General features: G+C 34.6%; 1 protein-coding gene across 2 annotated transcripts in view; it reads right to left on the bottom strand.

The window, feature by feature from the left end:
- Window positions 1-20,117, bottom strand: part of PLXDC2 (plexin domain containing 2) — a 488,066-nt gene that overhangs the window by 36,902 nt on the left and 431,047 nt on the right. The window contains exons 10-12 of one of the 2 annotated variants that reach the window (XM_072651664.1): window positions 8,491-8,551; window positions 6,872-7,022; window positions 4,766-4,804 (exon numbers count right to left, since the gene is read on the bottom strand). In XM_072651664.1, coding sequence (XP_072507765.1) covers window positions 4,766-4,804; window positions 6,872-7,022; window positions 8,491-8,551 — 251 coding nt within the window. The remainder of the gene's footprint in view (window positions 1-4,765; window positions 4,805-6,871; window positions 7,023-8,490; window positions 8,552-20,117) is intronic. The other variant, XM_072651665.1, reaches the window with a different exon arrangement.

Raw genomic sequence — 20,117 nt, 5'->3', positions numbered from 1 at the left:
AAACAACGTCACTTTCAATCAGTCATTAAGGAAGCAAGTCTTTATAAAGCTGTTAGTGTGTGCCAAGTGTTATGTGATATCCTGGGGATACAAATAAAAAGAATGCAACAATGTTTATATTTTTCTTCTCTGCCTTCATCTGGAACTCTTGTGGCTACAACTTTCTCTTTCTTTCTAGCCTTAAGAAAGTATTTCACATAGAGCAAGCCATTAATAAATGCTAGTATGCTTGATCATATTGTCCCAATATTGGTTTTTGACATTCTTGATTCTTTTTTTGTGTTATTTTCCATTCTCCATGGCATTTATGGCCACATAATCCTATCTAGCTTTCATCTGAAAACACTGAAATGTGCTTTTCCAAAATCTAAGATAAATGCTTGCCTATACCCATCATTTTCTTCATTGTTCATGTTACGTTTGAATTCTCTTCAATTTAAAAAATGTATGTTAAGTGAATATTATGTATGAGGTAATCAAGCAGTTATAAAGCACTTATTATATATACCAGACACTATACTAGGATTAGAAATATAAATATCAAAATGGAACATATTTACCCTCAAGTAGTTTACATTTTATAGGAAAGACTATGCTATAGAATGAGGATATGTCATTTTTATTTTCTACTTTCCATAATTTTCTGTATTTCAGGGTTTTAGTTTTATACTTCAATAAATAAGAGCATTCCCTGATGTACTATAAATCTCAACTTGTTCACACCTAACTATATATAAGTCTTATTTATGTCTTTTCACTGATATACTTTCCACTGTAGTGAGGCTACAACTTCACCCATAAACAGAGGCTTTTATGATCTTGTCTGTTCTGTTGGTGTTATTTTCTTTTCAAAGACATATTTAAAAAAAAAAAAAAACTCCTCAATCCCTGGAAAACTTGGGTACCCCCAGTTGATTTTTTCATGTGTTTTTGTTTTGCCTTTTCTGACTTGATTTTTTTGTTCTTCATTTCATTCTTCCTCCTCCCCATACAGTACAGTGTATGTTACATATACCATGCATGGTATTTACTATACAATGATGTTAAGGCTGGATTTTCACCGTTATCAAGGATAAGACTAGATCACTGAAGAAATACCACCACTATGTGTAGGTTGATCATTAGATTTGTTCCTTGAGGTTAGGAATTATATCACTTTTCTGTATATCCCCAGCATTTAGATTAGTACCTCTACATAGTAGGCACTTAAGAAGTGCTTGTTGATTTGTCCCTTTAATTTTGTGTGAATTTGTTGTCTTCTCCATAGATTTATCTATAAATGCCCTTGGAATGGGTTGACTGAATTAGGTCTCATGTCAGACTTCCTCTAGTCCTGTATGTTGCTTCCTCTAGTACCTTTTTCTGCTTTGTGAAGAGATGCTGCTTACCATTTTTCTCGTATGATATTCTGTAAGCAATCCTGTCTTTTAAGCTACCGTTTCCTTTGGTAACATCTGCTTAACGTGAAGATAATGTGTTTTGTTCACTAAGGCAACTTCTTGGCTGTTTAGGTCTTCTCATTGGATTGATGATTGTACATTAGTTAAATTTCCCTAATTAATACTGCTAATTAATCCCTAAATAATGGTGCTAGGACATCTTGTTTAAGTAGCTTAGATGGTCACTGTTGCATACATAATATCTATGAATGTTTAACCTTTTTATTCCATTTTTTGGGTTAGTTTGGACCCATTATCCAATTAGTCTACAATGTGACTACATACTGACAATTTATTCCTGTATTCTTTTGCTCTTGATAGTTTGTGTTTTTACATAAAATACATTTCTCAATCTGTCCCTTCCCTTTCCCATCTCAGAGAACAAATATACATACATACATATATATATATATATATATATATATATATATATATATATATATATATATATATAAAATGAAAAATAATAGTCCAACAAAACTAATTAACACACTTTCCTTTTCTAACTTTATATTCAACGTCTGACATATCTAGTCATATCTCCAAAGAAATAAGGGAGATATGGCTTCATAGTGACTCTTTGGGTCCATCTTTGGACATTACAGATCTACAGAGGATTGAGCACTGGACATGGAATCAGGAGGATCTGAGTTCAAATCTGACCTCAGGAACTTACTAGCTATATGATCCTAAGAAAATCACTTAATTCTGATTGCCTCAGTTCCTAATCTCTAAAATGAACTAGAGAAGAAACTGGGAAACCACTCCAATATCTTTGCCAAGAAAATTGCAAATGGGATTGCAGAGAGGTGGACACAACTGGAACAAAAACAACAAATATTCTCTATCGCTGGCCTTTCCTTAAAGAAACTATCAATTACAGCTAAACATGAGGGTTCTTAGTAAACTGGTTTTGGCTTCATTTGTTAATTACCAAACTTCATACACACACGCAAACACACTTACACATATGTGTGTGTATATATATAAACACATATCTATATGTATAAACATATGAATATTGTCACATACATTTCATATGTACACACGTATATATACGTGCACATGTACACATATACTTACACTATCGCTGTGTGTGTGCGCATATTCATTCCATAACAGATGTTGCTACCTAAGCTGCATTCATCTTTGCTGTTTGGTCATACTCATCATGATCACTATAAGACAATCATCTCTACAAACTTTTTTATTTGCCTCTCTGAGGAGTTATTCAATTTAAAGTTGATTTTCAACCTAATATGCTAATTTGAAAAACAGAAATGTAATATATAGATTAAATATACATGAGCCAAACTTGATTTTTTGAAATGCTTTGTTATTGTCTTAGATTTGCATTTTATTGTAGAGTCCCTTCTTGGCCTATAACAAAAGTTTGACAAAAATATTAATTCAAAGTGAATGTGAATATGATTTACGAGGAAGATATGTTGTACTATGCATTGCATATTTTTAAAGTTTTAGAATGCAATTTTAAAATATAAGCAGGATAAAGCAAAATAGGATAAAATGAGAACAAGTAGGATCCACTTCTAATTGAGGATAATTGAAACATATTGATGGAAGGTCTCGCACTTGGGCTTTACCATTAAGGAAAAGATTTCTAAAAAAAAGTGGAGTTGTAGGTATAGAGCCAGTGCTGGGAGTAGCAGGGAGGAGTTAGATCACAGAAGATAGAGTGTAGAGCCCCACAGAGGTACAAGTGGCTGCTAACAATAGAAATGACTATAATATAGACATGAGGTAATTTGGAGAGGAAGCATTAAGAAGACTTGGCACTATGATTGGACATGATGGGTAAGGAATAGGGAAAAATTAAGATCAGGCTATTTTTTGAAGGTTAAAATGATATTTTTACCCTTTCTAAAGATGGACATCACTTTTACTTTACTATCCAATATCCCTTATTGATGAGAATTTGGTAAAGAGTATCTTTTTTTTTTTTTTTTTTACCTTATGCAAGATGAGATTGTAGTAAAGAAAGTACTTTGTAAACTAAAAACATACTACATAAATGAGGTTGAATAAGATGATCTCTGCAGATGTTTTCAAACCTATGATCCTTTTTTTCTCTAAACATAATTTTGATCCATTAATTACCATGCACAAAACATATATCATGCATTTGTGCAAAAATGTGTAATAAATGAATGGATAAATGATATGTTATTATAAAGCTTATAATGAAGTAGATTAGACAAAATTTTCCTTTTCCAGAAAAAAATAATGTAAATCTAAAACTAGAAGAAAAGAACAGAAATGTTATTAGCTTAAGTCTTTTATATTCCAATAAAGAATTAGTCTGTATAGAATTTGCCTATTCTTGATGGCAAGTTTCTCTTACAGGAAATTTAATCTATCTATTGATCAAGAGAGGGAAGGAGGGAGGAAGGGGGAGGAGAGGGGGGAGAAAAAGAGAGAGAGAGAGAGAAAGAGAGAGAGAGAGAGAGAGAGAGAGAGAGAGAGAGAGAGAGAGAGAGAGAGAGAGAAGGGAATTTTAGTTTAAACAGGAAATCAACTGGGACTGCAAAAATAAAACTTTGTCTAAGCTCAATGGCACAGAATGACCCTATTTATGTCATAGACAATAGTTTAATGAGAAAAATCCTTTCTTGAGTTGAATAAACAATGGTATCTATGTAAATTCCTTTCTATCAGGATCCATCATACTTACAAAGTCATATGCAGATTGTCTTTGAAATAATATCACATAATGTAAAAAGTAAGTCTAAAAAATAATTCTTTCATGCTTTTTGCCTGGTATAAAAAAGCGTTTTTCTCAAAGTTTCAAGTCCTGACACAGGTGGTACTAAAACATGTAATGCAAACTGTTCCATGTCTGTGATTGAAATTCTTCAGTCAATTCATTCATGTTTGGGAATTTTTTGCCCCAGGGAAATGGGTAACTGGTCTCCAAAAGACCATGCTCTATATAACTCTATGCTTAACATTTATCTAATACTGTAGCTACAAGAGTATAAAACTTGACCAACTCCTCCCTATCAAAATCATCCATATCACTATTTGCGTTCAAACAGCTGAATATTTGACTTGATGATACCTTGTTTTCATCATAAATGGTTATGGCCCACTACAGAAGTTCGAATTCATTCACCACAATAGAATATTCCACCCTTCCTGCCCACTGCCATATGCCCCTGAAACAAAGGCATAGAGAATGAAAGCACAAACTGTCATCTACATTTTGCAAGACCTGCTCCATTTCCTGATTAAGATGAATGAAATTGATTAGTCTATATTTAAGTAACCTATTAACATTGCTTATGAAGAAAAGTATTAGTTCCTACCTCCATTATCTCTTAAATGTAGAGCTATCTTGGTATCATCTGGAAAAGAAATTCAAAGTTATTACAACAGGAAGCTTCCCTTACCAATATTATAAATCTCATTAGCAGGATCATTCTACCATCTGACTTAGCTATAACATGATTAGGATTCATTATTTCATTGAGAAATCAATTTCCAGTTCAATGAGGCTGGCCCAAACAGGAGATATCATGATGTGGTGGCCATTTTTTGAAGTCTGCCTTACAACAATCATAAAAAATATAGCACTGTGATTAAGAATCTCAAGACAAAGTTTTTAGTGCACATAATGTATATAATGCAATACACAGTGCATTACACATAGAGAATGTTAAAAGAACAGTACACTGAGAGTTAGATTAGGGTTATTGTTAGCATTATCATCATTATTAATTATTACTACATTGTTATAATCTCAGCACTGCCCCAGTTTAAGTGTGTGTTAGTGACCAACTCACTTCACTTCTCCTGGATTCGGTTTGATTTGTTAAGACACAATAAGGCTGGAATAAATGACCTTCAAGCTTCCTTCCAAATATAAAATTAATGAGTTTATACAAATTAGGCATACTCTAAGACTGATAAGTTCTATTAGCATTGCTAAATCATATTGATTATAATGATCGTAGGATCATGAAATTTAGAGATGGAATATTCCTTAGGAGTCATGTATTCCAACATTTTCATTTTATAGATAAGAAAGCACCTCAGAGAAGTGAGATGAATTGCCCCAAACTGCATAAGTATGTACATGACAAAGCCAACATTCCATTTATTTCAAATGGATAAAATGTTAAAGGTCTACTAAGGGAAAGCAGTAGTGTTAAGTTGTGGGATTTGAATCTAAGTTCAGTTTCAAATCCAGTGATCTTTCCACTAACCCATAATTTATCATGATATATATTGTCTTCTCTACAACCACTGACAATGGTGACATTTTACTATTTAAGTGGGGCTTTATTTTATTTCTTAAAATCTTGGCAGAAAAGGTCAACTTAATTTAGATCGCAAGTTTGTCCCCAAGGACAGATTTAACTTAAGCCTTTGCCAACTAGGATGCATGACAAAGTGACCCCTAAAAAGGTACCCTTGATCTTTCTCTTTCTTACTGAACTAGACAGCATGCACTGCTATGGGTAACTGCTAACTCAGTAATGTATTAATTCATTTTTTTTAACCTTGTGATGTGAATGACAGGAGCAATTTTGGTTCCCTGTGTTGTCAACAAACAAAGAACATATAGCTTATTCTCAGAAAAAGGCATACACATATTTCATAATTGTGTATCAGTTCTCTTTGTTCCAGTCATTTTCACGCCCAGCTGAAACTCAATGAAGAGAAATAAGGGAGGATCTCAATTTAATATCATATTCAAACATGAACATTTCAATGACTCCAGACAGTAAGGGTACAGGGAAGGACGGTCTTAGCTTCCTTAGAACATCTTTCTTTGTCACTCAGGCATCAGAGACTTTCTAATCAAATTGCAGGAGAGTATACAAGGAAATTCAGAAGTAAATTATATCATATGCACCCCATTCACACTTTTCTTTCCATGCTCTTAATTTGCATTTAAGTCATTTTGTCTCTCTTAAAGCAAGATCTAAATCTCCCATTAATTTTGGACTCACACAAAGCATCATGTACGATATGAAGTGTGAAGTAGGGTCATTAATCCTTTTGACTGGCAGATATCAGAATAATCATCGTAAATTTTAGATTTAGGTTCTTTTAGATTATAACCCTTTTGTTTTCCAGATAGAGACTTGTTGGGAATTTGACAGACATGGGCTAGTTTATCCTATAATAGCAAGGTCCTGTCCTAGTCCTAGAGAGTCTACGAAAAGACAATTAGCTGTTGTGTGATGGATAAAGGAATGGTCCAACAAATTCTTAAGAAAGGATGTCCCAACTAACTCTTAAAGATTGAGAAAAAGAACCCAGAAGACATTTCACTGTCCTGATACCTTTTTCTTTGTATTACAAATAACACTGAAAAACATGATTTATCAAGAATTAATTTTCCATTCAAAATTATACTTAAGTCAAATATTACTATCATCAGAAAAAAATCAGATGTTTACCACCTTCTGTGGGGAGGCTGGTTGGTAGCTGTGGTGAAGTTATTCTCTTTGTGGTAGTTAAAACCCTGAATTGTGTAGTTGTTGATTGTTCAGTTGTGGTTTTCTGGGAAGATGTTTCACCTGGCTCTATGCTGTCACATAGCTTCTCTTTGGACTGATGATGAAGACAAAAAATAAAATAATAATTAATAGTAACTACTTTTTTATCGGATAAAATTATTTCATTGTAGAAATAAATTGTGTGAACCAAGAACCTAAGAAAATAGATTGAAGACAAGGTATGCAAAATATCATTTTGAATAGGGCAATATTTATATACTTTATTCATGAAAACTATGAAATAAGCTAAGGCAAAAAGAAATACAACTAATCACCAACATAGATGATACTTCATTTGCCATACTTTAACTTAGGTGGATATGTATGCAAACATGTACGTATCTCTCCATATATGCAAGCATACATATACATACACACATAAATACATATATACATACACACACACCCCCATCAGTGCTTGGCACGTAGCAAGCATTTGTCACATTTGTTTAATTAAATTTACTATGATATACAAGCATCCATCTAGAAATACTGCTGTACTTTCATCACTTGTTATTTCAGTTTTACCCCTGTTGCTATCTTCATTGACAGGAACAATATAGAGGAAGAATAATGTTCCTTTGAAAAAGAGAAGTTGGGAAATGAATTAAAATACATCACTGCTGACACCACACTGAATGCAATTTGAGACATAATCTGACTCAAGAAGGGCACCAATATGATCCTGAGAACTTAATAACTTTCTCAGAGATCTGTTGCTATAGCAGTATAGCCTTTATGGACATATTGTCTTTTTGCTACCTCCCTTAGGAGGTAATGTTTTTTAACCTCTTCCATTGTCTGACCTTTAAGCACTTCTTTTGGATGTCTGTTAACAATGAATAATCTTTGACTTTTTAAAAATGAGTCACCAATTTTGTTTGCCATCTCTTCTTTAAAACTTGATGGAAAATGTGAAAAGATGGAATTATTTTGTTCAAGTTTCAGCAGGATATCTACTGCTGGGGTGGAGACTAGAGTCCATGAGATCCTTGCCTGGAATGCTCTCCCACCTCAACTCTGCCTAGTGACTTTCCTAGATTCCTTTAAGTTCCAACTAAAATCCTAGCCTTTCCAGGAAGACTTTCCCAACCTCTCTTGATTTTAATGCATCCCACCTGCCAATTATTTCCTGTGTATCCTGTATATAGCTGGTTTTGTATATATTTGTTTGCACAATGTCTCTCCCATTGGATTGTAAGTTCCTTGAGGACAAGGACTATCTATTCCAAGTTTTGCTATTCCTAGCTCTTAGTATAGTATCTGGCACATAGTAGGTGCTTAATAGATGTTATTAATTGGTCCTCTTCAAAAATGGAGGCAGAGAATTTATGCCTAAAATCCATGAACAATCATTTTCCTTCATATGGCATAGGTTAGTATTATTTTCCCTGAATTCTATTGAACTTTAATTTATGAACTAAAGATTAAGAGGAAAATCTGAGTTTTAGTGGTTCACTGCATAACATAAGATAATACATCCCCAAGAGCTTTGCACTTGTGCTGTTAAGGGACCTACATACCTCTTCAGGGCAACCACTGTCTACCCAGTCTTGCCGGTGTCGATCAAATCCACTGGAGCATCTTGATATGAAGATCAAAGTGTAATACATAGGAGAAAGATATGAGACACAGAAGAGAATGGGAAGAGAAAGGGAGAAAGAGAAAGGGTAAATCATCTCTTTCAAAATTTTCTCACTTTAGTATTCTGGAGGCTTTCTTTTAGAGAATAAGCAACTTGAAAAGCCTAGAAATGTTTAAAGTTTTGCAGAGCATTAGTCATTCTCTAGGTGGACCCATTATTGCAATTTACTCATCAATAAATTCTTGGTCTAAATAACACTACTATGCTTTGAATCTGGTTTTTTAAATCTCTGATGATAAGTGGGATGTGATATTCCCATGTCTGCATAGTAAGTTCCCTTATTACTTGAAAATGAATATAGGTACATTCCCATTAAATATTTCATTTTATAATGACCTCATTATGGGGAATGCAGATATGTATTAAATGAAATGGATCCATTATGCAGACAAAAACACTTAGTGATGTAGGAATTCAAAATTGGGAATAAGTTGGTAAGATCCTATGCACTCATACCACTGCAGGATATAAAAAGCACGGTGACTGTAATCTCCAGTGATTTTTCTAGGCATGCCATGCTATTTTTCTTCCCTAGATCACATCCAACTCCAGCACAAATACCACTTCTTCCAAAAAGTCATTCCTTATCACTTAAGCACAAAGTTATTATTTTCTCATCTTAACTTAGAGCACTTAATGTTTTCACTTCTCAGAAATTCCTTAAATTTTCTTATTCTTCTATCTTGTTTCTCTATTTGGAAAGAATACAAGCACTGTACAGGCAAAGACTTCTTTATCTCTGTTATTTTCTCCAACACATTAATTTTTAAATTGTAGGACTTCAATAAATGTAGTTATGACCTAAGCTAAGCTTTTGGCTAACTGAAAAAATACATACGCTTAATTCGAACTCAAGGTATCCCTGAAAGATATGTTCATCATGGTATACATTTCCATCTTACAGCCCTAAATTTACCTTAATATTGCTACTTTACATATTTCTCCTCTAAATATTTTACTGGGAGTTTACCTAATAATTCACTCATCTGTTCTCCTCTCTACTTATTCCTTTGTCATAGATGTTGTGTATGGTACAAGTGAATATAATTTAACTAAAGTGGAATGGATACAGTTGAAATGTTAGTAAAAAAAAAAAGCTAGAACTATCATTCTCTGCTCTGTGTTGAGCAAATTGAAGGAGTGTATAGATATATGGGTATAATGAGTTGGGGATTTTCCATTTCTTTTGGCCAATATGTTGATATATTAGCTATTTAAATTCTGACCTGTGTATTTTAGTTGTTCCCCTAGAGGGCTTCTCTCATGCTTCATTGTGGTGTGCAGGTGATCCTAGGTTCTCAAAATCTATCTGGTGGTGGTAGAACGCAAAATCTGACAGGTTCTACCCATGCTCCAAAGGACTGGGCAATAAATGTTTTCAAAACATCCCAGCTACTCTCAGAGGCACTAATCATCAAGAGGCTGATCAGCCCCCAGATAAAGATTTTTATTTGGGTATGGCCACAAAAATTCATAAAATCCACCTAAAAGGCATAAAGGTTTTTACAAGTCATCCTAGTGGAAAGAATGCACATATCAGTGAACAATGGGGTTTTTCAAGTTTTAATTTATTAAAGAGCTCAATTTATTTAATTTGAAGTCTTTTTTTCTTTGGGTTGTTTCTTCCTTCTCATCTTCCTTCCAGCACATAGCACAATGACTGACATAAATATGTATTTATTGATTTACTTCCCTCTTGGAAAAAAAAACAAAAAAATTTGCATAACAGGAAGGGTGCCAATTGTCTAGGAAAATGTATCTTAGGGGATAAGTGATGGAAGTCAAATACAAATTATTTTTACAAAGCATGATTTCCTGTTTTCTGGTTCAACAAGATATTTCAAATTTGGAGTTCCCTGGTATAGGGAGCCTGAGGAAATGGCCTAGTGGCAATGATTGGTCGTGCCAAGAGGAGCAGTTGATATGTTTTCGAATGAGTTAGTGGAAGTTACAATGATATACATTTAGAAAAGCATAAATTCACACTGATCCTATCAGTAGCTTTGGAAGACTGTATAGTGCAATGGAAAACTACTGGCTTTGCAAACAGGACCAGGTTCATAGCTCACCTACTGATGCTTAAAATCTGTGTGACCTTGGGAAGTCCTTTAAGCTTTGTGGTCCTTGGTTTTCTCATTAGGGAAAAAAATGAGGGGAGCAGCCTTACTAGACCAAAGGTTCTTACCACGGGATTCAGGAACATTTAAATTATATTCTGATAACCGTATTTCATTATAATTAGTTTCTTTTGCAAACCTATGTGGTGGATTTTATACATTTGAAGCCATTCTAAAAAGCATTCCATAGGATTCCACAGGCTCCCAGAGGGATCCAGGATGTGATAAAAATGAAGACCATCTGTGTTACACGGACCCAAAGGTTCCTTTTCCAGACCTAGATCTAGCATCCTGTACCATGTCAAAGAAAGCAGAAGGTGAGTAGAACCTATGTAGTAAGTCTTAAGATACTCACCTGACCACTAAAGCAGATGCTATTGTAAGCACATGTTGTTGGTGAACGGATTAATCATAAGGATTTATAATAAGAATGGCAAACCATTGCAGTATCTATGCCAAGAAAACCCCAATGGGGTCACAAAGAGTGGAAAATGACTGAACAAATTATAATTACCGTCTGGTTTATAATTCAAAGTTAAAAGCTAGGCAAAGGCCCTGTTATTTTGTTCGTATCAAATCAGAAATATAAGAGCATTATGTCAGTGTGAAGGTGCTGAATTTAGGGAAGTGACTGAAACTCTGTTAGGGTTCCCTCTTATTCTGCGCAAAACAACTAGCAACAGGGACTCAAAAATATAATGCAAGAATAAAACAACACAATTCGAAGAATCATTCCCCATCTCTCAACCTCCAAGATATCCTTTTAGTGCATCTTACAGCAGGGAATACAGGTTTCCATCCACCAAACAAATAGGTAGGCAGAATGAAGTTTTATCCTAGATGGATTAATCTGTTAAAAGTCTGAAATTTTTTACTGGGCAAACTGCAGAACCTTGTGGTAAGCTCTGGTATTATCGTAACTAACAGCCCAGACATACAAGTATGGAGTAACTCCAACTGTCTCTTTTGAAAACTTGTAAAGCATAGATTCATCTATGTAGTGTGTCCTAAAAATCTCCAGAGGGGCAGCTGGGTGGTACAGTGGATAGAGTGCAAGGGCCTGTAGGAAGGAAGACTCATATTCATGAGTTCAAATATGACCTCAGACACTTATTAGCTGTATAACTCTGATCAAGTAATTTAACCATTTGCCTCAGTTTCCTCATATGCAAAATGAGCTAGAGAAAGAAATGGTAAACCATTCCAATACGTTTGCTAAGAAAACCCCAAATGAGATCACAAAGAGTCAGACACAACTGAGAAATGATTGAACAACCACAAAAATCTTCAGACTCCATCCTGACCAGTTAGAAGTTTGTGAGGACACACTAGTGAACTAATATAAGTATTATTTGAAGACAGCTCTAACAGAAAGAAAGATATCTGGCTTTAAGGAAATCCATCTAAATAACCCATTGAAAGTATAAAGAAATACAAAGATACAGTGACCTAGAGAAGATGTGTTTATTTCAATTAATGAATAAGAATCTTTAAGTCACTTCCCCAAGCGCCTTGGGTTTCAGATTCAGCCTTTAATATGAGTTTCATGAATAATTCTTTCATGACATGGGGATGATAAATAAGATTTATTTGATTAAATCATGTAATAAATGAGAACATGACACAAAGTGCCATTCACAATTGGAATTCTAAGATAGTAATAATAAGAGACAATTGAAATTGCATTGGTTGGTTGTTGTCCATCATTCCTGAAAAGGACCAAAATGACATCACTATAATAAAGTGAAGTTTCAATGTGTCCAACTATGGCTGATCAGTCCAATACAAGCTTGCATTGCTCTACCACAGATTGGGCACAGATAGTCTGTGTGAACTTTTGGGGTGGTTACTCCAAATTTGTGCATCCTACTTTTCCTTTGTACTGTTTCAATTCTGCTTTGCTCATAGAGCACAGCACCATTTCTGATGTGGGCGCGCCATGCTGAACAGTCCTGTGCCAGTGTCTCCTATGTCACACAGTCAAATCCAAAGTTCTTGAGAGAGACCTTGAGAGTGCCCTTGTATTGCTTCTTCTGACCACCATGTGATTGCCTGCCCCATGGCAATTCTTCATAAAATAGTCTTTTTGGCAAGCATACATTTTGCATTCGAACAATGTGGCCAGCCCATTGCAGCTGTGTTCTGTTTGAATGCTTGGCAGTTTAGTTCAAGCAAGGACCTGAGTGTCTGGAATCTTATCCTGCCAGGAGATCTTTAAAATCTTCCTAAGACAGTTCAAATGGAAGTGATTCAGTTTCCTGGCATGGTGCTGGTAGACTGTCAATGTTTCCCAGGCATACAACAACGAGGTCAGCATAACAGCTCTGTAGAACTTCAGTTTGGTAGTCAGTCAATACCTCTTCCCTCCCAAACTTTTCATCAGAGCCTCCCAAACACTGAACTAGCTCTGGCAATGCATGTGTCAACCTCATTGTCAATGTGTATATCCTTGGAAAGTACACTGTCAAGGTAAGTGAACTTATCCAGAGCATTCAAAACTTCTTCATCTGTTGCAGTAGATGGTTCCACGTATGGACGGTGGCTGATGGAGCACCTGTGTTTTCTTGGTGTTAATTTTTAGGCCAAAATTAGTACAGACAGCAAAGAACTGATCCATACTCAGCTTCAGAGGCTGCACTGAGTGCACAATCATCTGCAAACAGAAAATCATGCACCAACACTCCCTCTACTTTGGTCTTGTCTTAACACCTTTTCAAACTGAGGAACTTAACCATCAAGTATGGTAGTTGACCTTGATTCTGTCTTCATCCTCACTGAAAGCATTTGACAACATGGCTGAAAACATCATATGAAAAAGCATGGGAGCAAGCACACAGACATGTTTCACTCCATTGGTGGCTGGGAAGGCATGAGAGCATTGTCCACTGTCCAGAACCCGAGCAAACATGCCATCATGAAATTGACATGCAATGCCGATGAATTCAACCTGGTTTGACCTGTCTGCCGAAACAATTTACCAGGGTGTAGCTACTGCACATGCTGCAGCTTCTTGGAGCCACAGGTGAGAGTTGGATGGAACAGGTGGATACCAAAGGTGGTAAAGGCTTGGCATCCATCACACCAAAGGTACTGGTCCTCCCTGAACACATCCTGCACAAGATTCAGTCTTTAACATGACATTCTTGAATAAGTCTTTCATGACAAAACAGATTTATGTGATTAAATCTTGTAATGAATGAGAACATGACACAAAGTGCCGTTCGCAACTGGAATTCAAAGGTGGCAAAGTAAGAGACAATTGAAATTACATAAATAACCTGCAGGTGGGACACTGACTTTATACTCATAGGAAAAAAAATGAATACATATATATATGTATATATTTTAAAAAGTTTTAAAATACACATTGTTTTTGCTATATCCCAAACTACAATTTGAAATAGGTTGATTACTATCTTTAGTTTCCAGATTTATTTGTATATTAAAATGTATCCCTCCTATACAAATCAATATAGTATAAAGCCTCAAATGAGCTCTTTCTGTATTCTAATTCAATAAAACACTGGTTTAAAAATCCCTAAAGGATCATATTAACACCATTATGTTTTGCTAACATACCACAATCTATCAGATAACATGCTCAAAACAGATTTCACCACCTTCCCCCAAATCATCAACTGACCCTCCTTTAAATATCCCTATTTCTGTTGAGCAGATCACCACCACCTTAGTCATTCACATTCTTAGAGTCACACATGACTCTTCATTCTTCCCAATACTCTGAATTCAATCTGAAATTATATCTCATCTCCACAAGATCCTACATATCATACTCCTATTTCTTTACTCCTTTACCTTTCCTCTTAGATCAGATTCATATCAACTTTTACCTGGACTAATTTTGTAATGGGTCTCCAAGATTCCAATTTCTACTCTTTCCAATCCATTCCATACACAGCTGTCAAAATAATTATCCTAATACACATGCAAAAATCTTCAGTGGTTTCCTGTTATTGCTAAGATAAAATGCAGACTCTTCAGATCAGCATTTAAAATTCTCCACAATCTGGGTTCCAACCTACCTTCTACATATTTCACATTGATCCCTCCTCAACTTTATGTATTCCACATTCCAGCCAAACTGGACAGACTTCTAGACATTCTCCAAATTCAATTTTCTATCTCTTGCCACCATAATTTTGAACAAATTGTTTCCCATTCCTGATATATATACTTTCTTAATCTATGAGTTGGAATCCTTATTCTCCTATAAATTTCAGTTCAAGTGCTGTCTCCATTATAAAATTTTCCATTATTCAACTATCTAGATTGTGCAGAGGATACAGTACTGGGCCTGGAGTTGGAAAGACCTGAATTCAAAACTAGGCTCAGATACTTCCTAGCTACGTGACCCTGGGCACTAAATTTCCATTGGCTTTCAGTTTTCTTGTCTGTAAAATGGGGATATTTTTCATGGTTTATTGCAAGGATCAAAGGACATACTTATTAAGAATTTAGCATACCTTAAGGTACTATATAAATCTAGTTATTAACATTTTTATTGTTAGTCTTCTATCTCTTCTCAAATAATTTTTTATCTATTGCTTAGTTGACACATTGCATGCCTACCAGCCTTTCAAAACTGAGAATGTCAACTCCTGGAGAGCAGGGAGGCCACAGAACAAGGCTTTTTGTTAATATCAGGTGTTTAATAAGCACATGCTGAGTTGAATTGATTGATGTCATTAGGATGGATATTAAGAGAATAATTTCAGAAACAGTTCCATTGAGCAAGGAAAATGTGATAAAAAGGGAATTAAAAACCCCCTCTTCCCTTTTCTCCCTCAATCTTTTTCTCTCCCTTTTCCCTACATATGTGTATGTGTATATGAACGCAAAAATAATTCACCATCTGTATATAAATTTATCTGTCATTTAAGGAGGTACTAGGAAGGAAAATCCTGCTACCAAAGCTGACTTGAAGATGAACAATTGTTATACAACTCCTCATCTTGGAGAACTGTCCAGAGTCCTGAGCTGATAAAAGATTGTTCAGAGTCAGGGGTAGGATTTGAATCCGAATCTTAATTCTTAGGTACCCTTTCCTACTCATGTTTCTTTGCCATACTCCCTCTCATGAAGAGACTAGAATGGATTAAAAAGATAAATCACATTTTTACCTAGTTTACAATGAGTTAACAAATAATAATGAAACTATCTGATTTAGTAAATGCCATTACTATGTCTTAAAAAAGGCACACACATACATAAAAACCTTCACAGATGTGGAAAACCAATCCAAGAATGCTCTTCTGAATTATTATATAAAGTTAATGATCTGTAAAATTCCAAAAACTCAAGACAAATATCTTAGCAGATCATCTGATGGTTGATGTTGCCCAAACAGTTAGTCACAAGGGGAATTTGTATGTGTATCATGGCATGACATCTTTATGGAAAAATCCAATTATATATCTGGTATAAAATGCTCTTGAAATATTGTAAAATGACAGGAAAAAATGAGCTTCCAGCAGGAATGAAATGAAAAAGAACTTAGAAAGCTGGCTATATTTTACACCAGAAATTATGACAAATAGCTGATTGTAAATTATAGTATGTATACATATTTCTTACACAGAACATACACAGAACCCACAAGGGTATTATTCTTCTTGGCCTAAGGGCAATTTAAATCTTGAAAATTAAATAAGTTAAAAAATTAAATAAGGTAAGACAAGCATCTCAACTCAAATGTTAGTTAAAAGTTCCATTTTAGGTGGCCTATAAGATACAAATATAGGGTCTCTCACCTTGTGAAAATCACATTATGCTACTCTTCTCACTTTTAAAGTAGATTTAATTGATACAAATTATCTGAAGCTTCATGAAAATGAGACTTGCAGACTTCTGGGGGTAGAGCCAAGAGGCAGAGTAGAAAAAGCATTTAATATGGCTCTTCCAACATTCCCCTCCAAACAACTTTAAAATAAGGTCTCAAATCAAATTCTGAAGTGTCACAGCTGACAAAAAGTCAGTGAGATGTTCTTCTAGACCCAGACAATTTAGGAGATTGAAAAAGAGAGATCTGGGACATGGAGGTGGAGGAGAACACAGAGCTCGCCTGGATGAAATAACAGGGGTCGGACTAGGTGGGGGCAGCTTTTAAGTCAGAGATAGTAAGAGAACCTGGAAATTAGTAAGAAAGAGATTACAGGGTATCATTGCACTAGCACAGGATGCAGGACCCAAGGGTGTAGGCAATTCCATTGCCACTTCTGGGTTATATTTCAAAGGTAGAAAGGAGAACTTTCATCAGGGAGTAGGTGCTTTTAGGGGAAGTATCACTTCTGCCCCCAAGGGATCAGGAACCCTGAGGAATAGTATTATTACCTGTCCCAAGGGCAGAGGGTTCTGAATAGCAGTATCAGTTGCAATCTCAAGGGATCAAAGTCTCTTCCTGACCAAGGAGCAGAATGCAGAACAGGGGAGGAGTGATCACACCTCTCCCTATATCACACTGTATTAGAAGCCCCCAAATTTCCAAACACATAGAAATGACTCTGAAAACAACAATGCAAAAAAAAAAAAAAAAAAAAAAAAGAACAACAAAATACCTGAAGCTGGATACAGTGTATTCCACCTCCATCCTGGGAACAGAGCCCAGCATGAACATAAAGTTCCAAATCAAAAAATGGGGAAGGGGGGGTTGGAGAGAATGAGCAAACACTAAAAAAGGTCTTGACCATAAAAATCTACTACAGTAAGAAGGAGGATCAAGACACAAATTCAGAAGACAATGAAATCAAAACGACTACAAGTAAAGTATCACAGAGAAAAAAAATGCAAACTGGAAATAAGCCCAACAACTAGAAAAAGAAGAAACATTACCCAATGTGGAAATCCTAAAGATCAAAGGAGAGATTAATAAAATTGAAAGTAAATTTAAAAATGAACTAATATATAGAAGTAGGAGCTGATTTTATGAAAGAATAAAATAACTGAACCATTAGCTAATTTGACTTTTGAAAAAAGAGAGAAAACCAAATTCCCAATATAAAAAAATGAAAATGGTAAGGCACCACCAAAGAAGATGAAAATAAAACAATTATGAGGAGTTACCTTTCTCAATTATATGCCAGTGAAACTGACAATCTAAGCAAAAGAGATGAATATTTTAAAAGAATATAAATCGCCCACATTAATGGAAGAGGAAATAGACTATTTAAATAACCCTATTTTAGAAAAAGAAATTGAACAAGCCATCAATGAGGTACCTAAAAAAATCTCCAAGAGCAGAAGATTAGAAGTGAATTTTACCAAACTTTTAAGGTCCAATTAATCCTAATATTAAATAACTATGTGAAAAAAATAAGTAAAGAAGGAATTCAATGAAATTCTTTTCATGACACAAATACAGTTTTGATACTTAAGCCAGGTAAAGACAAAATGGAGGAAAAAAAAGTATAGACTAGTTTTGTGAATGAATATGATTGAAAAATTTTAAATAAAATACCAGGAATGAGATTACAGAAATATATCACAAAATCATATACTATGACCTGCTGGGATTTATACCATGAATGTGGTATTGGTTTTATATTAGTAAAACTATCAGCAAAAATGATCATATTAATAATAAAAACAATAAAAATAATATGATTAAGTCAATAGCTATAGAAAAGCTACTTGACAAAATATAACATCTATTCCTATTAAAACACAATAAAGCAAATAAATTAATAGAATCTTTCTTAAAATGATAAGTAACATCTATCTATAACCAAGAGCATATATTATCTATAATGGGGATTAGCTAGAAGCCTCTTCAGTAAGATTAGGAGTGAAGAAAGGGTGTCTATTATTATCACTATCATTCAATATTATACTTGAAATTCTAGCTACAGCAATGAGACAAGAAAGAGAAATTGACAAGAAACTCACATAAATCATTAACATTTCTATATACTACCAACAAAAGATACCAGGAAAAGAAAGAGAAATTCCCCTTAAAACAACTGACAATATAAAATGTTTGGGAGTATACCCGCCAAGACAAACCCAGGGATTGATTTTACGAGCACAATTACAAAATATGCTTCATACAATTAAAGATAGATCTAAAATAATGGAAAAATATCTATCACTCATTAATAGGTTGAGCTAATATAATAAAAATGGCAATTCTTTCTGTTGCTTTACTTATTCAGTGCCATGCCAATCAAACTAGAAAAGAATTATTTTATAGAGCTAGAAAAATTAGCAACAAAACTTATCTGGAAGAACAAAACGTTAAGAATATGAAGGGAATCATTGAAAAAAATGAAAGAGGACAGCCTAGGAATTTCAGAATTCAAACTAGATTATGAAGTGATAATCATCAAAACAATCTGGTATGGGCTAAGAAATACAGTGGTGGATCAGTGGAATAGGTTAGGCACATGGTATACAGTAGTAAATGACCATATTAATCTAGTGCTTGATTACTCTAAAGATCTAAACTTTTAGGGTAAAAACTCACCATTTGACAAGTTGGGAAAACTGGAAAGCATTTTGCCAGAAAACAAGTTTCATACACCATATACAAATAAAATGTCTGAAGTTAAAACTAGAAAGAAAACAGGAAACTAGGGAAATTTATAGTAAATTTCTTTAATAAACACCTCTTTTCTCAAATATATAGATAACTGAGCCAAATTTATATATTAAAAAAGAGCCATTCCCCAGTTGATAAAAGATCAAAGAATATGAACAATATGAAGGGGAAAAAATCAAAGCTATTAATAGTCACATGAAATAATGGTCTAAATCACTGCTGATTAGAGAAATGCAAATTAAAAGAATTTTGAGATACCACCTCACACCTATCAAACTTACTAATAAGATAGAAATGGAAAATAAAAATTTCTGAAGGGGAAATGGAATAATTGGGACACTAATGCACTATTGATGATCCAACCATTCTGGAAAACAACTTGGAAAATCTTTGACTCAGCAATGACACTACTAGGTGTGTATCCCAAAGAGATCAAAGAAAATGGAAAAGGACCTATTTGTACAAAAAATACTTATAGCAGCTCTTTTTGTGAAGGCAAAAACTACAAATTGAGGGGATGCTTATCAATTAGTGAATGACTGAACAAGTTGTGGTATATGATTGTGATGGAATACTATTGTACTATAAGAAATAACAAGCAGAATGGTTTCAGAAAAACCTGAGAGGACTTATATGAACAGACACAAAGTGAAGCGATCAGAACCATGAGAACATTAACCATGGTAATAACAATATAATAAGGATACTCTCAGAGAATGACCCATGACAAGCCACCAAAACCCATGAAGAAAAGTGTCATCTACATGTAGAGAGAGAACTGATAAACTCTGAATGCAGAGTAAAGCATACTTTTTAAACTTTCTTTTTATTGTT

Source organism: Notamacropus eugenii, chromosome 3, assembly GCF_028372415.1.
Source record: "Notamacropus eugenii isolate mMacEug1 chromosome 3, mMacEug1.pri_v2, whole genome shotgun sequence".
Lineage (NCBI taxonomy): Eukaryota > Metazoa > Chordata > Mammalia > Diprotodontia > Macropodidae > Notamacropus > Notamacropus eugenii.
The sequence above is the reverse complement of the archived record's forward strand: the minus strand, read 5'-3'. Positions and strand labels throughout refer to the sequence as shown.